The 12,433-nt window shown below is 42.1% G+C and overlaps 1 protein-coding gene across 1 annotated transcript in view; it reads left to right on the forward strand.

The window, feature by feature from the left end:
* SDK2 (sidekick cell adhesion molecule 2) overlaps window positions 1-12,433 on the forward strand; it is a 449,888-nt gene that overhangs the window by 387,884 nt on the left and 49,571 nt on the right. Inside the window, exons 35-38 of the mRNA XM_027873081.1 lie at window positions 110-211; window positions 461-576; window positions 9,202-9,388; window positions 11,370-11,507. Of these exons, the coding sequence (XP_027728882.1) occupies window positions 110-211; window positions 461-576; window positions 9,202-9,388; window positions 11,370-11,507 (543 nt within the window). The remainder of the gene's footprint in view (window positions 1-109; window positions 212-460; window positions 577-9,201; window positions 9,389-11,369; window positions 11,508-12,433) is intronic.

A 12,433-nucleotide genomic window follows, 5' to 3' on the forward strand; every position in this document is an offset into this window, starting at 1 on the left:
CACACACACACACACACACACACACACACACACACACACACACACACACTCACTCACTCACCTTCACAGTGACTTCTCTCTGTGTCCTCTTCCCACTCCCCTCCACCAGACCTAAGTAAGCACAAACGCTATGAGATCCGGATGAGTGTCTACAATGCTGTGGGGGAGGGACCGTCCAGTTCACCCCAGGAAGTGTTCGTTGGAGAGGCAGGTGAGTGAAGTGAGGTGGCTTTTCTCTCTCCCCCTCCACCTGTTTGTCCTAGTGTCCACCCCTGCCCACATTTCCATGGCAAATTGTCTTTGGTCGTCTCCCAGCTATCCTTTAAGGCCAACCAGACAAGATATGGCAATAGGGAGACCCTACCCACTCTGGGCTGCCCCTCCATGTGCTCTAGCACACACAGTTACACACACACACACACACACATAATCAGCCTCATTTATTCTTTTCATTTTCTAGTGCCTACTGCGCCCCCACAGAATGTAGCTGTCCATGGTGCCACGGCCACGCAGCTAGACGTAACATGGGAGCCACCTCCATTGGAAGCACAGAATGGGGACATCCAAGGCTATAAGGTACAACATATGATGTTCTTTGGCAGAGTACAGAAAACCAAACAGGGAGAGAGACCAAGGCCTTAGCAACCTATAGAATGACTTGCAAGGTTTTAGTTGTGAAAGACTTCTCAAGTGTTTTCTATCCCAGATTGGAGAGAAGGGGCATGCCCCCCCATGCCCTGCAGTGTAGAACTATGGGGTCTAGGTGAGCTGCTAAAGGTGAAGTGATTTGTCTAGGCATACACAAGGTGACTCAGTGAATAGAATATGGGGCCTGGAGTCAGGAAGGTTTATCTTCCTGAGTTCAAATTTGGCCTCAGACACTTACTAGCTGGATGAGTCTGGGAAAATTACTTAACCCTGCTTGCCTCAGTTTCGCCATCTGTAAAATGAGCTGGAGAAGGAAATCGCAAGTATCCAGGCAGATAGATAGATAGATGGATAGATAGATAGATAGATACAGATATATTATATATATATATACATATATATGTATATGTATATATGGAAAGAAAGAGAGAGAGAGATCCAGTATCTACCAAGAAAACCCCAAATGGGGTCATGAAGAGTTGGATGTGACTATAAACAACTGAACAAAAGCAACACTAGCCTTTAAGGGCTGTCACATAGAAGATGAGTTAACCTGGTTCTGATATGGGGAGTAGGGTTGTTGTTAGGAAGTTTCTCCTTACCCAATACCTAAACCTATCTTTCTGTAGCTTCCACCTGTTCATAGCTCTGCCCTCTGATGCCAAGCAGATCCAGGTAAACTTGTCTTCCATATGACAGTCTTTCAAATATTTTAAGACAGTTCTCAGTTTCTACATCTATAAAGTAAAGCATATGTGTTATAGTAAAAAGAACCCCAGATTTGGAGTAAGCAGGCTTGGGTTCAAATCCCAACTCTACCACTTGGTAGCTATGTGATTTTGGGTAAATGACTTAACTTCCCTAAGCTTCAGTTTCCTCATCTGTAAAATGAGAAAATTGGATTAGATGACCTCTGAGGTTCCTTTCAATTCTAAATCTAGGCTTCTAAGATCTTATGGCCTCCCTCCCTCTCCCCCACTTTCTCTTTAAACTACAACCAACTAGTTTTTCCCCAGGTGAAAACAGTCCTGGTTATAGCTGTGAGGGAAGGGGAGAGGAATGGACTTGTCCTTCCTGGGCTTTAGCTGACACACTTCCCCTTTGGCATGGGGAGCCCCAATTCAAAGCGATTTTACAGAACTAGGACAAAGAAAACAGCATTGGACAGGAAACACAGCGTTAGGGGAAGAACAGTGGCTTGGAGTTAGCAGACTCGGGATCAAATTCCAGCTTCACCACATACCAGATAAGTGATTGGAGATACATCATGTCCTCTTCTTAACCTCAACTTCCTCCTCTGTAAAATAGAGGGGGCAGAGTCGTACTAAGTCATTTCTAAGGTTTCTTGCAACTCTAAATTCTGTGATTCTCCATTCCCAAAGGGCTTAAACAAAAAGAGTCCCAGTTTGGATGTTATTTGGCTAACAATAATAATAATTAGGATAATGACACAGTCCAAAATCCATTACAGCAAATTCCAGTTCATATCTTATACTGAAAATAAAAAGTCATTTCCTAGGACAAATGTGTGTCTATGTTTATGTGTGTGTATATGTGTATAAGTATGTATTTATGCATATGTGTGTTATATGTGCATATGTATATGTATGTGTGTATATTCATATAAGTATATATGTATGTAAACATGTGTGCAAATCTCCATTTCCTTACTTGTATAAAGGAGATAATATTTACAATATCTACCTCACAGGGTTGTTGTGGGTAATGTACTTTTCAGGACTTTGTTCACTTAAACCCCTGGAGAAGCTGAGCATGGAAACCTGTGCTTGCAATCCTTTCTTCTGGGGGAAACTGAGGCAGGTGGATTACTTGAGCTCTGGAGTTTTGAGTTACAGTAGGCATAAAGACAATCAGAGTGTCCACACTAAGCCTGGTATTAATACGATGAGCCCCCAGGAGTGGGGGGCATGGAGTAAGTGGCGAGGAGATTGCTGCCTAAGGAGAGATGAACTGGTCCAGGTCAGAAGTGAAGCAAGTCAGAGCTTTCATGCTAATCATCGATGGATTTGGGCCTGTGAGTAGTCACTGTACTTTCAAGCCTGGGTGAGACAGGGGGAATACCAAGTCTTTTAAAAAAAAAAAGGCATCATAGAAATGTGAAGTATTGCCATTTTAATGACATAAAGCAGGTAGGACAAAGAATATTGACCCCATTTTAAAGATAAAGAAACTGAAAGCCAGTCCTCCTTAAAGCCCAGAAATTCAAAGCCCATGCTTCTTTCCCCTAGAACTGTAAATATAAATATTTTCTCCTGGGCAAGAACAGTTGAGGGCAGGGGAAAGAGAGGGAACTCTGGGATCAGAGGTGCACAGATCTAGAGTTGGAAAGGACTTTAAATAAAATTAGTAGCAGAATTAGAACCCAGGTCTTTTGATTCCTAGACTTTTATCCCCTACGCTGGCATTTTTAGAGGCAGCCCCAAGTTCTGAGGCAGTTGGGTCAAATTCCTAACTGCCGTCTCCGTTCTTAGACCTTCTGTGGACAAAGGAAGTGGGCCGAGCTAGGGGACTAGGATGTCTGTTTGTAATAGACTCATTTCCCACTGCAAGCCTCCAGTCTCGGTTCCTAAGGTACCTTCCACCGGACAGAGACCAGAGCCGGTTCCGAGGTTTCTTGCCCTCCGGAGGTTCAAGGAAGGCATCTGGCCAAGAGGGCCAGAGAGACATATGACACCATTAGAGGCGTCACCCTGGAACACTTGGCAGTGGCAGCTGGGAAAAACAAACATTATGCCTATAGCATATGCCACCCATGCATTGGAGTGAAAAAGAGCCAAAAAACAGTTGGGCAGCCACGAGCCTGGCAAGGTGTTAAAGAATGGAAATTTCACAGACAAACATTGAGACTTAAACTTCCATATGCACACACACACACACAACAAGGATTTTTTTAAAGTCCTACTATGAACCTAACACTGTACTAGCCACCGTGGGGAATATAAGGGAAGAGAATAAGCATTCTATCTAAGCATACTATCTACCTGCCAGGCACTGTGCTAAGCGTTTTTTATAAACATTATCTCATCTGGGCCTCACAACAACCCAACAAGGTAGATGCTATTTTTATAATATCCATTTTAGAGATGAGGAAATTGAGGCAGACAATGTTTAGGTGACTTAGCCAGGATCACCCAGCTAGTAAGTGTCTGAGGTCAGATCTGAACTCAGATTTCCCTGACTTCAGGCCCAGCACTCTATCTACCAAACACCAACTGCCTCTAGAAATAGACGATGTGGGCCCAGCTCTTATGTACATGAAACAGCTAAAATGCATAATATAAAACAATTTATAATTAAGTGTGATACAAGTTATTAGTGCAGTAAGAAGTCCCTCAAATATTTCTTTGTGTGTAATTATTCTCATGTGATAAGACACAGGATCATATATATGTGGTGTGTGTCTCTGTGTATATATATCTTCCACTAACGTTTACATATATAATATGGAGTATGAATGTATGCATATATATGAAATATATGTATATTTCCATTCTTTGATTAGGTAGTTGAATTGTCTGATGTTAACATTAGCCAATTAATTTTTGATGTTAACTAAAACAGCCAATTTATAGTCAATACAATAAGAATAATGACTTAATTTAGTGCCTTAAAATTTTCAAAACACTTTAGATAAATTATCTCACTCAGGCTCTAAAGTCTTAACAAGCCTATGAAATAAAATACACAGTCATTATTAGCCTCATCTTACATGTAAGGAAACCATGACTCTGAGGGATTGATTGACTTGCCCACTGTCTTTATAATACAATTTAAGATCTAGAATGGCTAGACCACCTTCCCCTGCATTTCTTTTCATTAGTTCCCTTGATATTCTGGACCTTTTGTTATTCCAAATGAATTTTGTTAGTAGCCCACTGTCATAATACAGGTAACAAGTGTCAGAGGTAATCTTTGAACCCAGGCCTTCTGGGTCCCATTCTCTCTTCCCCATACCATATTGCCTCTTTTTTTTTTTTTAATATCACCTAGATAACATTATTAGCTAAGCAGCTGATGTTAACATTAACCAGTTGGATTTGGGACTACTAGCCTCCCACATGGACATTATTAGTCAATGAATGAATCTGAAAATGACACAGCATTCAAATCAGACATTGGCTATAAGATCCATACACACTGATAGGTACAAACACCAATGTAAAGTTGTTGCTGCTGCTGCTGTCAGTCATTTCTGTGTCTGACCCTTTCTGACCCCATGGACCATAGCCTGCTAGGCCCTTCTCTCCTCCACTATCTCTTAAAATCTGTTCAAATTCATGTTCATTGTTTCCATGACATTCTCTGTCTATCTCATCCTCTGTCATCCCCTTTTTCTTTTGCCTTCAATCTTTCAGGGTCTTTTCCAGTCAGTCCGATCTTGTCATTATGTGGCCAAAGTATGTAAGCTTCAGCTTCGGTATTTGACCTTCCAGTGAATAGCCTGAATTAATTTCTTTAAGTATTTACTGATTTGACCTCCTGGTTGTTCAATGGACTCTCAAAAGTCTTCTCAAAAAAAAAAAAAAAGTCTTCTCCAGCACCACAATTGATTGGAAAGCATCAATTCTGCCGTGCTCAGCTTTCCTTATAGTCCAGCTCCTATACAGACCTTTGTCAGCAAGATGATGTCTGAACTTTTTAGTATACTGTCCAGATGTAGACAAACACCTATATCCTACATACATACACTCATGTATATATTCATATGCTCCAATATTTATAAAGACCTAGAGATATACAGTAAACATAATGTTCACCCGTACTCATACCATTCTTTAGAGAAGGGTCTATGAGGGAGCAATGGGGGCAGAAAGGTGGCTCAGTGGATAAAGTGCCAGGCCTGAAGTCAGGAAGACTCACCTTTCTGAGTTCAAATCTGGCCTCAGACACTCACTAGCTATGTGACCCTGGGCAAATCCCTTAACCCTGTCTGCCTCAGTTTCCTCATCCGTAAAATGAGCTGGAAAAAGAAATGGCAAACTACTCCAATATCTCTGCCAAGAAGACCCCAAACGGGGTCACATAGATTAGACACGACTGTAAATGACTAAACAACAACAGCTATGAGGGACGGTGTAGGAGAAAGGAACGTTTTAGCGTCAGTAAGCCTGGTTTCTAGGCTTCTCATCAAAGGGAGGATTCGATTACGGTAATAGGCTGAGTGCGTCATCCCTAAGTAATCTGTCCTGCTCTCTCACTTGCCAGCTGAGAACAATTCCTTTGATTCTTCTCCTGCCTTGGAGTGGGAAACAAAATCCATACCCTTTGAGAACCTAGTACCTGCAAAGATCAATTGGGCCAGCAGGTGGCGCCAGATTACCTGAAATTGAGAAAATAATTTCTCCATTTCCTCTAGTCCTACCCTTCATGATTAAGGTTGAGATTCATAGGCTGTGGGGCTTCGAATGGACATCATTAAAAATTATCTAGTTTTATAGAGGAAGTGCCTGTGGCCCCTTTCAGAGCTCCAGAATCTCAAAGATACTAAGGTTTAACTAAGAGGCTTTGCTGGGTTATTTCCAGATGGGAAAGTTTGCAGAAGAGCCCAGAGCACGTACACACACCCCAGCAAATATCTGAAAAGGATTCCAGATAGTACTAGGATAAAGAAAAATTATCAGAAACAGGAATAAGCCCCTCTAACCAATGCAGACTTGGGGAGAGAGAGGAGAAGAGAGGAGAACAGAAGAGAAGAGAACAGAAGAGAAGAGAAGAGAAGAGAAGAGAAGAGAAGAGAAGGAAAGAGAAGAGAAGAAAAGAGAAGAGAAGAGGGAAGGGGAGGGGGAGAAAAAAGAGAGAGAGAAAGAAAGAAACCAGATTCAGTGAAAGGTGGGAGACAAAGGCAAACTTCAGGGAACAAGCAAGAATGAATGAAAGTTAGACAGATACCAGTTGCTTGTGGTTGGGATGTACCAGTATAATTTTTTAAATGGCAATACCAACTCAATTACTCTACATTTTCATGCCATATCAGTCAGACTACTAAAGGATTACTTTGCAGAACTAGAAAAAAATAAAAACGAATTCATCTATAGAGAAACAAAAGATTAACTATCTCAAGAAAAATTGGGGACTTGTTTTGTTTTGTTTTGTTTTTTAAGTGGGAAGGAAGGGGGCCTAGCAGAACCAGGTCTCAAAGCAGTAATCAAAACTATTTTGTACTGATTTTTAAAACAGCAAAGTTTATCCATGGAACCAGTTAGATACATGAAATCCTGAAACTGAAAGATTCCAACTACTAGGGTAAGGACTCACTATTCAACAAAGATTGCTAGGAAAACCAGAAAGGAGTTAGACAGAAATTAGGTGTGGACCAGCATCTGAGACCATGTACCATAATAAGCTTCTCCGAATGGATACATGACCTAGATATAAAAGGTCATATCGTCAAGAAATTAAAAGAGTAGGAAAGGAAACACCTTTCACAAATATGGAGAGGGAAAGAATCTTTGATTATATAAGAGATAAAGATCACAGGAAAAGCAACAAAACATTTTGATTGTATAAAATTTAAGTTTTTGCACAAACAAAATCTATGCAATTAGAATTAGAAGAGAACTGACTAACTCAGAAAAAAATCTTTGCAGCAAATTTCTCTGATGAAGGACTTATATCCAAGATGTATAGGGAACTGGCATATAAGAATAAGAACTATTCCCTAATAGATAAATAGTCAAAAGTATGAATGATTGCCATCTCCTCTTTTCCCTGCTAAGTTTTCTTTCAAATGTATTTCAAGGCATTAAATTTTAATTTCTTAGAAAAATAGAAATAAATAAAATTCAAAATAGAAATAAATAAATCCATCCAAAAAAAATTTTTAAAAAAACAAAGAACGTGAATGAGCAGTTTTCAAATAAGAAAGGCAAACCATCAATGTCAAGCAGAAAAAGATGCTTCAAGTCACTAATAACAAGAGAAATGCAAATTAAAGTAACTCTGAGGTTCTAGCTCATACCCATCAGTTTGGAAAATATGACAAAAATGGAAAATAACGATTGTTGGCTGGACAGTGAGAGAACAGGCAAACTAATGCACTCTTGATGGAGCTAGAAATCAATCCAACCATTCTAAAAGGCAACTTGGAACTATGCCCCAAAAATGACTAAACTATGTATAAATACTAGGTTGTTCAGTCGTTTTTCAGTCATGTCTGACTCTTCATGACCCCATTTGGGGTTTTCTTGGCAAAAATACTGGAGAAGTTTGCCATTTTCTTCTCCAGCTTGTTTTACAGATGAGGAAACTGAGACCAGCAGGGTTAAGTGACTTGCACAGGGTCATGCAGCTAGTAAGTGTCTGAGGCCAGATTTAAACTCACAAAGATAAATCTTCTTGACTCCAGGCCCAGAATTCTGTATCACCTAGATATTACTCCCAAGGAGATCAAAGAAGAAGGGGAAAAAATTCACATGTACAAAAATATTTGTAATGGCTCTTTTGTAGTAGCAAAAAAACTATAAACAAAATGGATGCTATCAATTGGTGAATGGCTAAACAAATTTTGGTATATGAATGTTACACAGTACTATTGTGCCATAAGAAATGATGAGAGGGATGGTTTCAGAGAAAGCTGGGAAGACTTAGATGAAGTCATGCAGAATGAAGTGACTAGAACCAGGAGAATAATTTTTATTATGACTACAAGACTGTATTCAATGAAACAATCAAAACAACTGTGAGAAACTTGAGAATTCTGAGTGATGCAATGACCAATCAGGACTCCAGAAGACTGATGATGAATCATTCCCCCTTCTTGGCCGAGAAGCAATAGACTAGAGGTGCAGAATGAGGCATACATTTTCAAACATGGCCAACATGTGAATTTGCTTTGCTTGACTGTACTTATTTTATTAAAGCAAGGGCTTTAGTCTTTTTCAAAAAGTTCAGAAGGGGGAAATTAAGAGTAGGAATAGAGTGATACTGAAACCAGAAAAAAAGGAAGAAAAGAAAAAAGGAGCATCTTATTAAACTTTTTTTTTTTTGGTGAGGCAATTGGGGTTAAGTGACTTGCCCAGGCTCACACAGCTAGTGAGTGTTATGTTCCTGAGGTCGGATTTGAACTCAGGTCCTCCTGACTCGAGAGGCAGTAAAACTTTTTTTTTAATTCTGAAGGGGGCAGAAGGAATTTCAGAAGGGGACATAGACAAGCAAAGCAGTGTTAGAACTAATATGTTGAATTTGAAATACACTTTAAAGAAAATAAATTGTACATAGAAGAGCTTCACACACCTCAGACCAGGATTTGGGACCTTCTCTCTCAGACTCCCACAGGCTATTGGAGACATTCTCTGTAGGTAAACATGAGGGAGAACAAGTATTTCTTCCTGGTGGTTATGCAAGGGCCACTGAAAAGTTCTTCGTTTTGATTCCTGGAAAGGGCTACATGTTCATTCTCCTTGTTTCTCTCCTAAGCAGCTCAAATGAAGTCTGTTCTCATTGACTCAGAAGGCTCGTGCCTTATGGGCTGGGAAGCCCAAGAGTCTCAGTGTCCTGAGCCTCACCCCCCCTCCCAATTACCTCTGCCCACAGATTTATTTTTGGGAAGCTCAGCGGAGGAACAGCACGGAACGACTCAAGACCCTCTTCCTGCCTGAGAATGGCGTCAAGCTCAAGAACCTAACCGGCTACACGGCCTACCTGGTCACTGTGGCGGCTTTCAATGCCGCAGGCGATGGGCCGCAGAGTGCCCCCAGCCAGGGTCGGACCCAACAAGCAGGTGGGCAATGGGAGAGGCTCCCCACATTCATCCTTGTCACAGCCTGGATTATGCTCTGGCTCGGGCAGGGAGCACCTACCTACCCAGTTAGGGAGTTCCTTACAAAAAGGAAGATTTTATTATTATTCAGTTCTGCCAGGTAGCAAGACAATATTAGTCTTCATTAGAGTCCAATGAGTGAAGGAAAAATGGAAAGGGAGACTTAGTCTAAGATGTAGCAGGAACAGGAGAAAGATGCAATCTGCATGGTGAACCAACTGGTGGGCAATACACATATCTCATTCCTCCACCTCTTCCAGCTTGACCTCAAGCATCCCTGGCTTTGTCCATCCTAGGATGCTTCTCCCCCGCCTTGCAATCCTTTTGATTTTTTCCCACTGCTACTCCCTACCTCCTCCTGATTGACCTAGTACTGTTGTCTCTGTATTACCCATCCTTCCATTCTCTGGAACCCATTCCAGCCATGACAAGCACTCTAAAACCCTATGTGGTTCCCCAGCACCTACCTTTGCCCCTCCTGTGTTTGAAGGGACAGGACAAGTTCAATTTCCTGACTCAGTACCAGAAAATTGAATATAAAGATTATTTCATCCAACCTCCTGCCCCCAAACAACAGAGAGGGTTTCTTCACTTCCTATCAGCTTTAAGAATTTATAATCAGTATCCAGTTATCCCCTTGGGGGATTTTTTCCCCTCACCTGTGGCCTTTCTTTGCCACCACTATCTGCCATACCAGCATCTAAGCCACTAAAGACAGTTTGAACCAGATGTCTGAGTGTATGAGTATATATCTCTGACTGTACTCCAAAGTCAAATCTAAAAGAGTTGGATTTTTTTTTTTTAACTATCTGGGCCCCTTCTCCTTCCTGTTAGTATAATTAGTAGACTGCATGCTCCCTGGTTATTTAGAAACTTCACCCTCCTGGAAGAGAGAAGACACTGTGTTCTGCCTCCACTTTCCTGTAAGCCCCGGGTTCAGGGGGACAAGATTAGGCAGAACTGAAGTCTCCTCCTTCAAAGACCACTGGCTGTCACCACTTCCCCAGAGTCCCAGACGGAAGTCGCCTCTGGGCCTAGCTCCAACTCAGAGGGAAGGTGGAGCTGGACAATAATAGCCACGGTTATCAGTCTTGGAGCCTCTTTACATGCTTCTGAATTGAGTGGTGTGGTGGGTTGTTTTGTGCTTTTTTTCCTTCCTTTCCTCCCTTTCCCCTCTCCCCCTACTTGGCTCCCCAGACTTTGTGTTTTCAATGTCCCTCCAGGGGTCTGGAGGCTATGAAAACATCTTCTGTGAGGGCTTTGAATGCCCTCAACAGATCCCCAGTCTCCGGTTCTCTGATTCCTCCTTGGGAGGCCCTGGCAGCCTCAGAGATCTATGGAGCCTGTCCATCGATGCTCTGGGAGTCTTCCCCAGGGTCCAGGTCTTGTCTCCTCTTCTGGTATGAAACATTTTTCAATGCATCTTCTTTTACTGTCACTCTTCCCCTTCTCTAACCCCACCTTCCCCCTAGAATTTTCAAGGTGTGATATGAAAGCAAAGGAAATCTCTCTGCCCTCCAATAACCTTAGAGGCCCAGTGGGTCTTGGTCCTCACCTTCTAGCTGAGAAACCTCAGCCAGAATGGGATAAATCCCTTCCTCAAGCATCTGAGGCAAAGTAAATGCTGAATAAATGTTGAAGGGAAGACCTGGAATCAACTGGATTCCTTTGTACTCCATTTTTTTCAGGAGTCTCAGAACACGGGCGTCGGAATATCAGATCACCAGATTTGTCAGGATTCTGAGGCCTAAGGCAGAGTTGGGGAGGTGGTCTAGATTGGGGATCCCAAACCCCCAATAAGGGGGGGAAACTGACCTGGAGAATGATTACATTCCCACAAAGGGTATTAGCCCTTTGTTCAGCTGTGTAATTCAGCTGAACAGGTCGATGGATTGCACAGGCTTTGTGATGAATTCTGAAGAACTCTTGTCTCCCCCGACAGCTCCCAGTGCACCTAGCACGGTCAAATTCAGTGAGTTGACCACAACCTCAGTGAACGTGTCCTGGGAGCCCCCTCTCTTCCCCAATGGCGTCCTTGAGGGCTACCGGCTAATCTATGAGCCTTGCACTCCGGTGGATGGTAAGTGATGATGCCTTTCTTTGCTCCCTATCCCTGTGAGCAACTTGGTTTCAAAGCTCCGCTGATCTCACTTCATCCTTTCAGCATGGATGGATTCTCCCTCAGGTGAAGTGATTTTTCCAAGGCAACAGAGCAGGTTAAGGCAGAGGCAGGATTAGAACCCAGGTCTCCTGATTCCATGGCTCACTGGAAGCTGGACAAGATGAAGTAGAACTAAGGTTCATCTAAGTAAAATGTAAAGCCTGAGATAGATGGCCAGGATTAGAATCCCTGGTGAGATTAGAAGCAGAAGGGAGCCTGTGACAGCTTCATTTGTAGCACTGCCTAAACCTTATAACCTTGGTCTCTTGGTAGAGCTGAGATAGTAGTAGTAGTAGTAGTAGTAACTTTTATGTAGCTCTTACTATGTGACAGGCACTAAGTGCTTTGCAATTAATATCTCATTTGATCCTCACAACAACCCTGGGAGGTAGCTACTATTATTCCCATTTTACAGATGTGGAAACTGAGGCAAACAGCTTTAAGTGGCTTGCCCAGGGTCTCACAGTTAGTTAAGTATCTGAGGCCAGACTTGAACTCAGGTTTTTTTGACTCCAGGCCCAATGCTGGGTGGCCCTGAGCCACCTATCTGCTCCACAACTAGGGGAAGGATATGCAGATGCCTCTTTTTAATACTTAGTTTTTACAAATGAATAATTTGTAACATTTATTTCATGTAACAATTATTTCATGCCAGAATATTCTACACTTCTTGGCACATAATTATTAATTTTGTGGTAAGTCAAATCTCAAGGGTTACAGCAAAGACTCAAAGTTTCTATGGGGCAGTGACATACAAGATTCAGAATTCCAACCTTGCTCAGGCTTAGCCTTGTCAGGGCTTATTCTCCTGGTCGCGTCCTGGAGGGTATCTCCTTCTCTCCAAG

The sequence above is a fragment of the Vombatus ursinus genome, unplaced genomic scaffold, assembly GCF_900497805.2.
Source record: "Vombatus ursinus unplaced genomic scaffold, bare-nosed wombat genome assembly UNPS02014801.1, whole genome shotgun sequence".
In the NCBI taxonomy this organism is placed as follows: Eukaryota; Metazoa; Chordata; class Mammalia; order Diprotodontia; family Vombatidae; genus Vombatus; species Vombatus ursinus.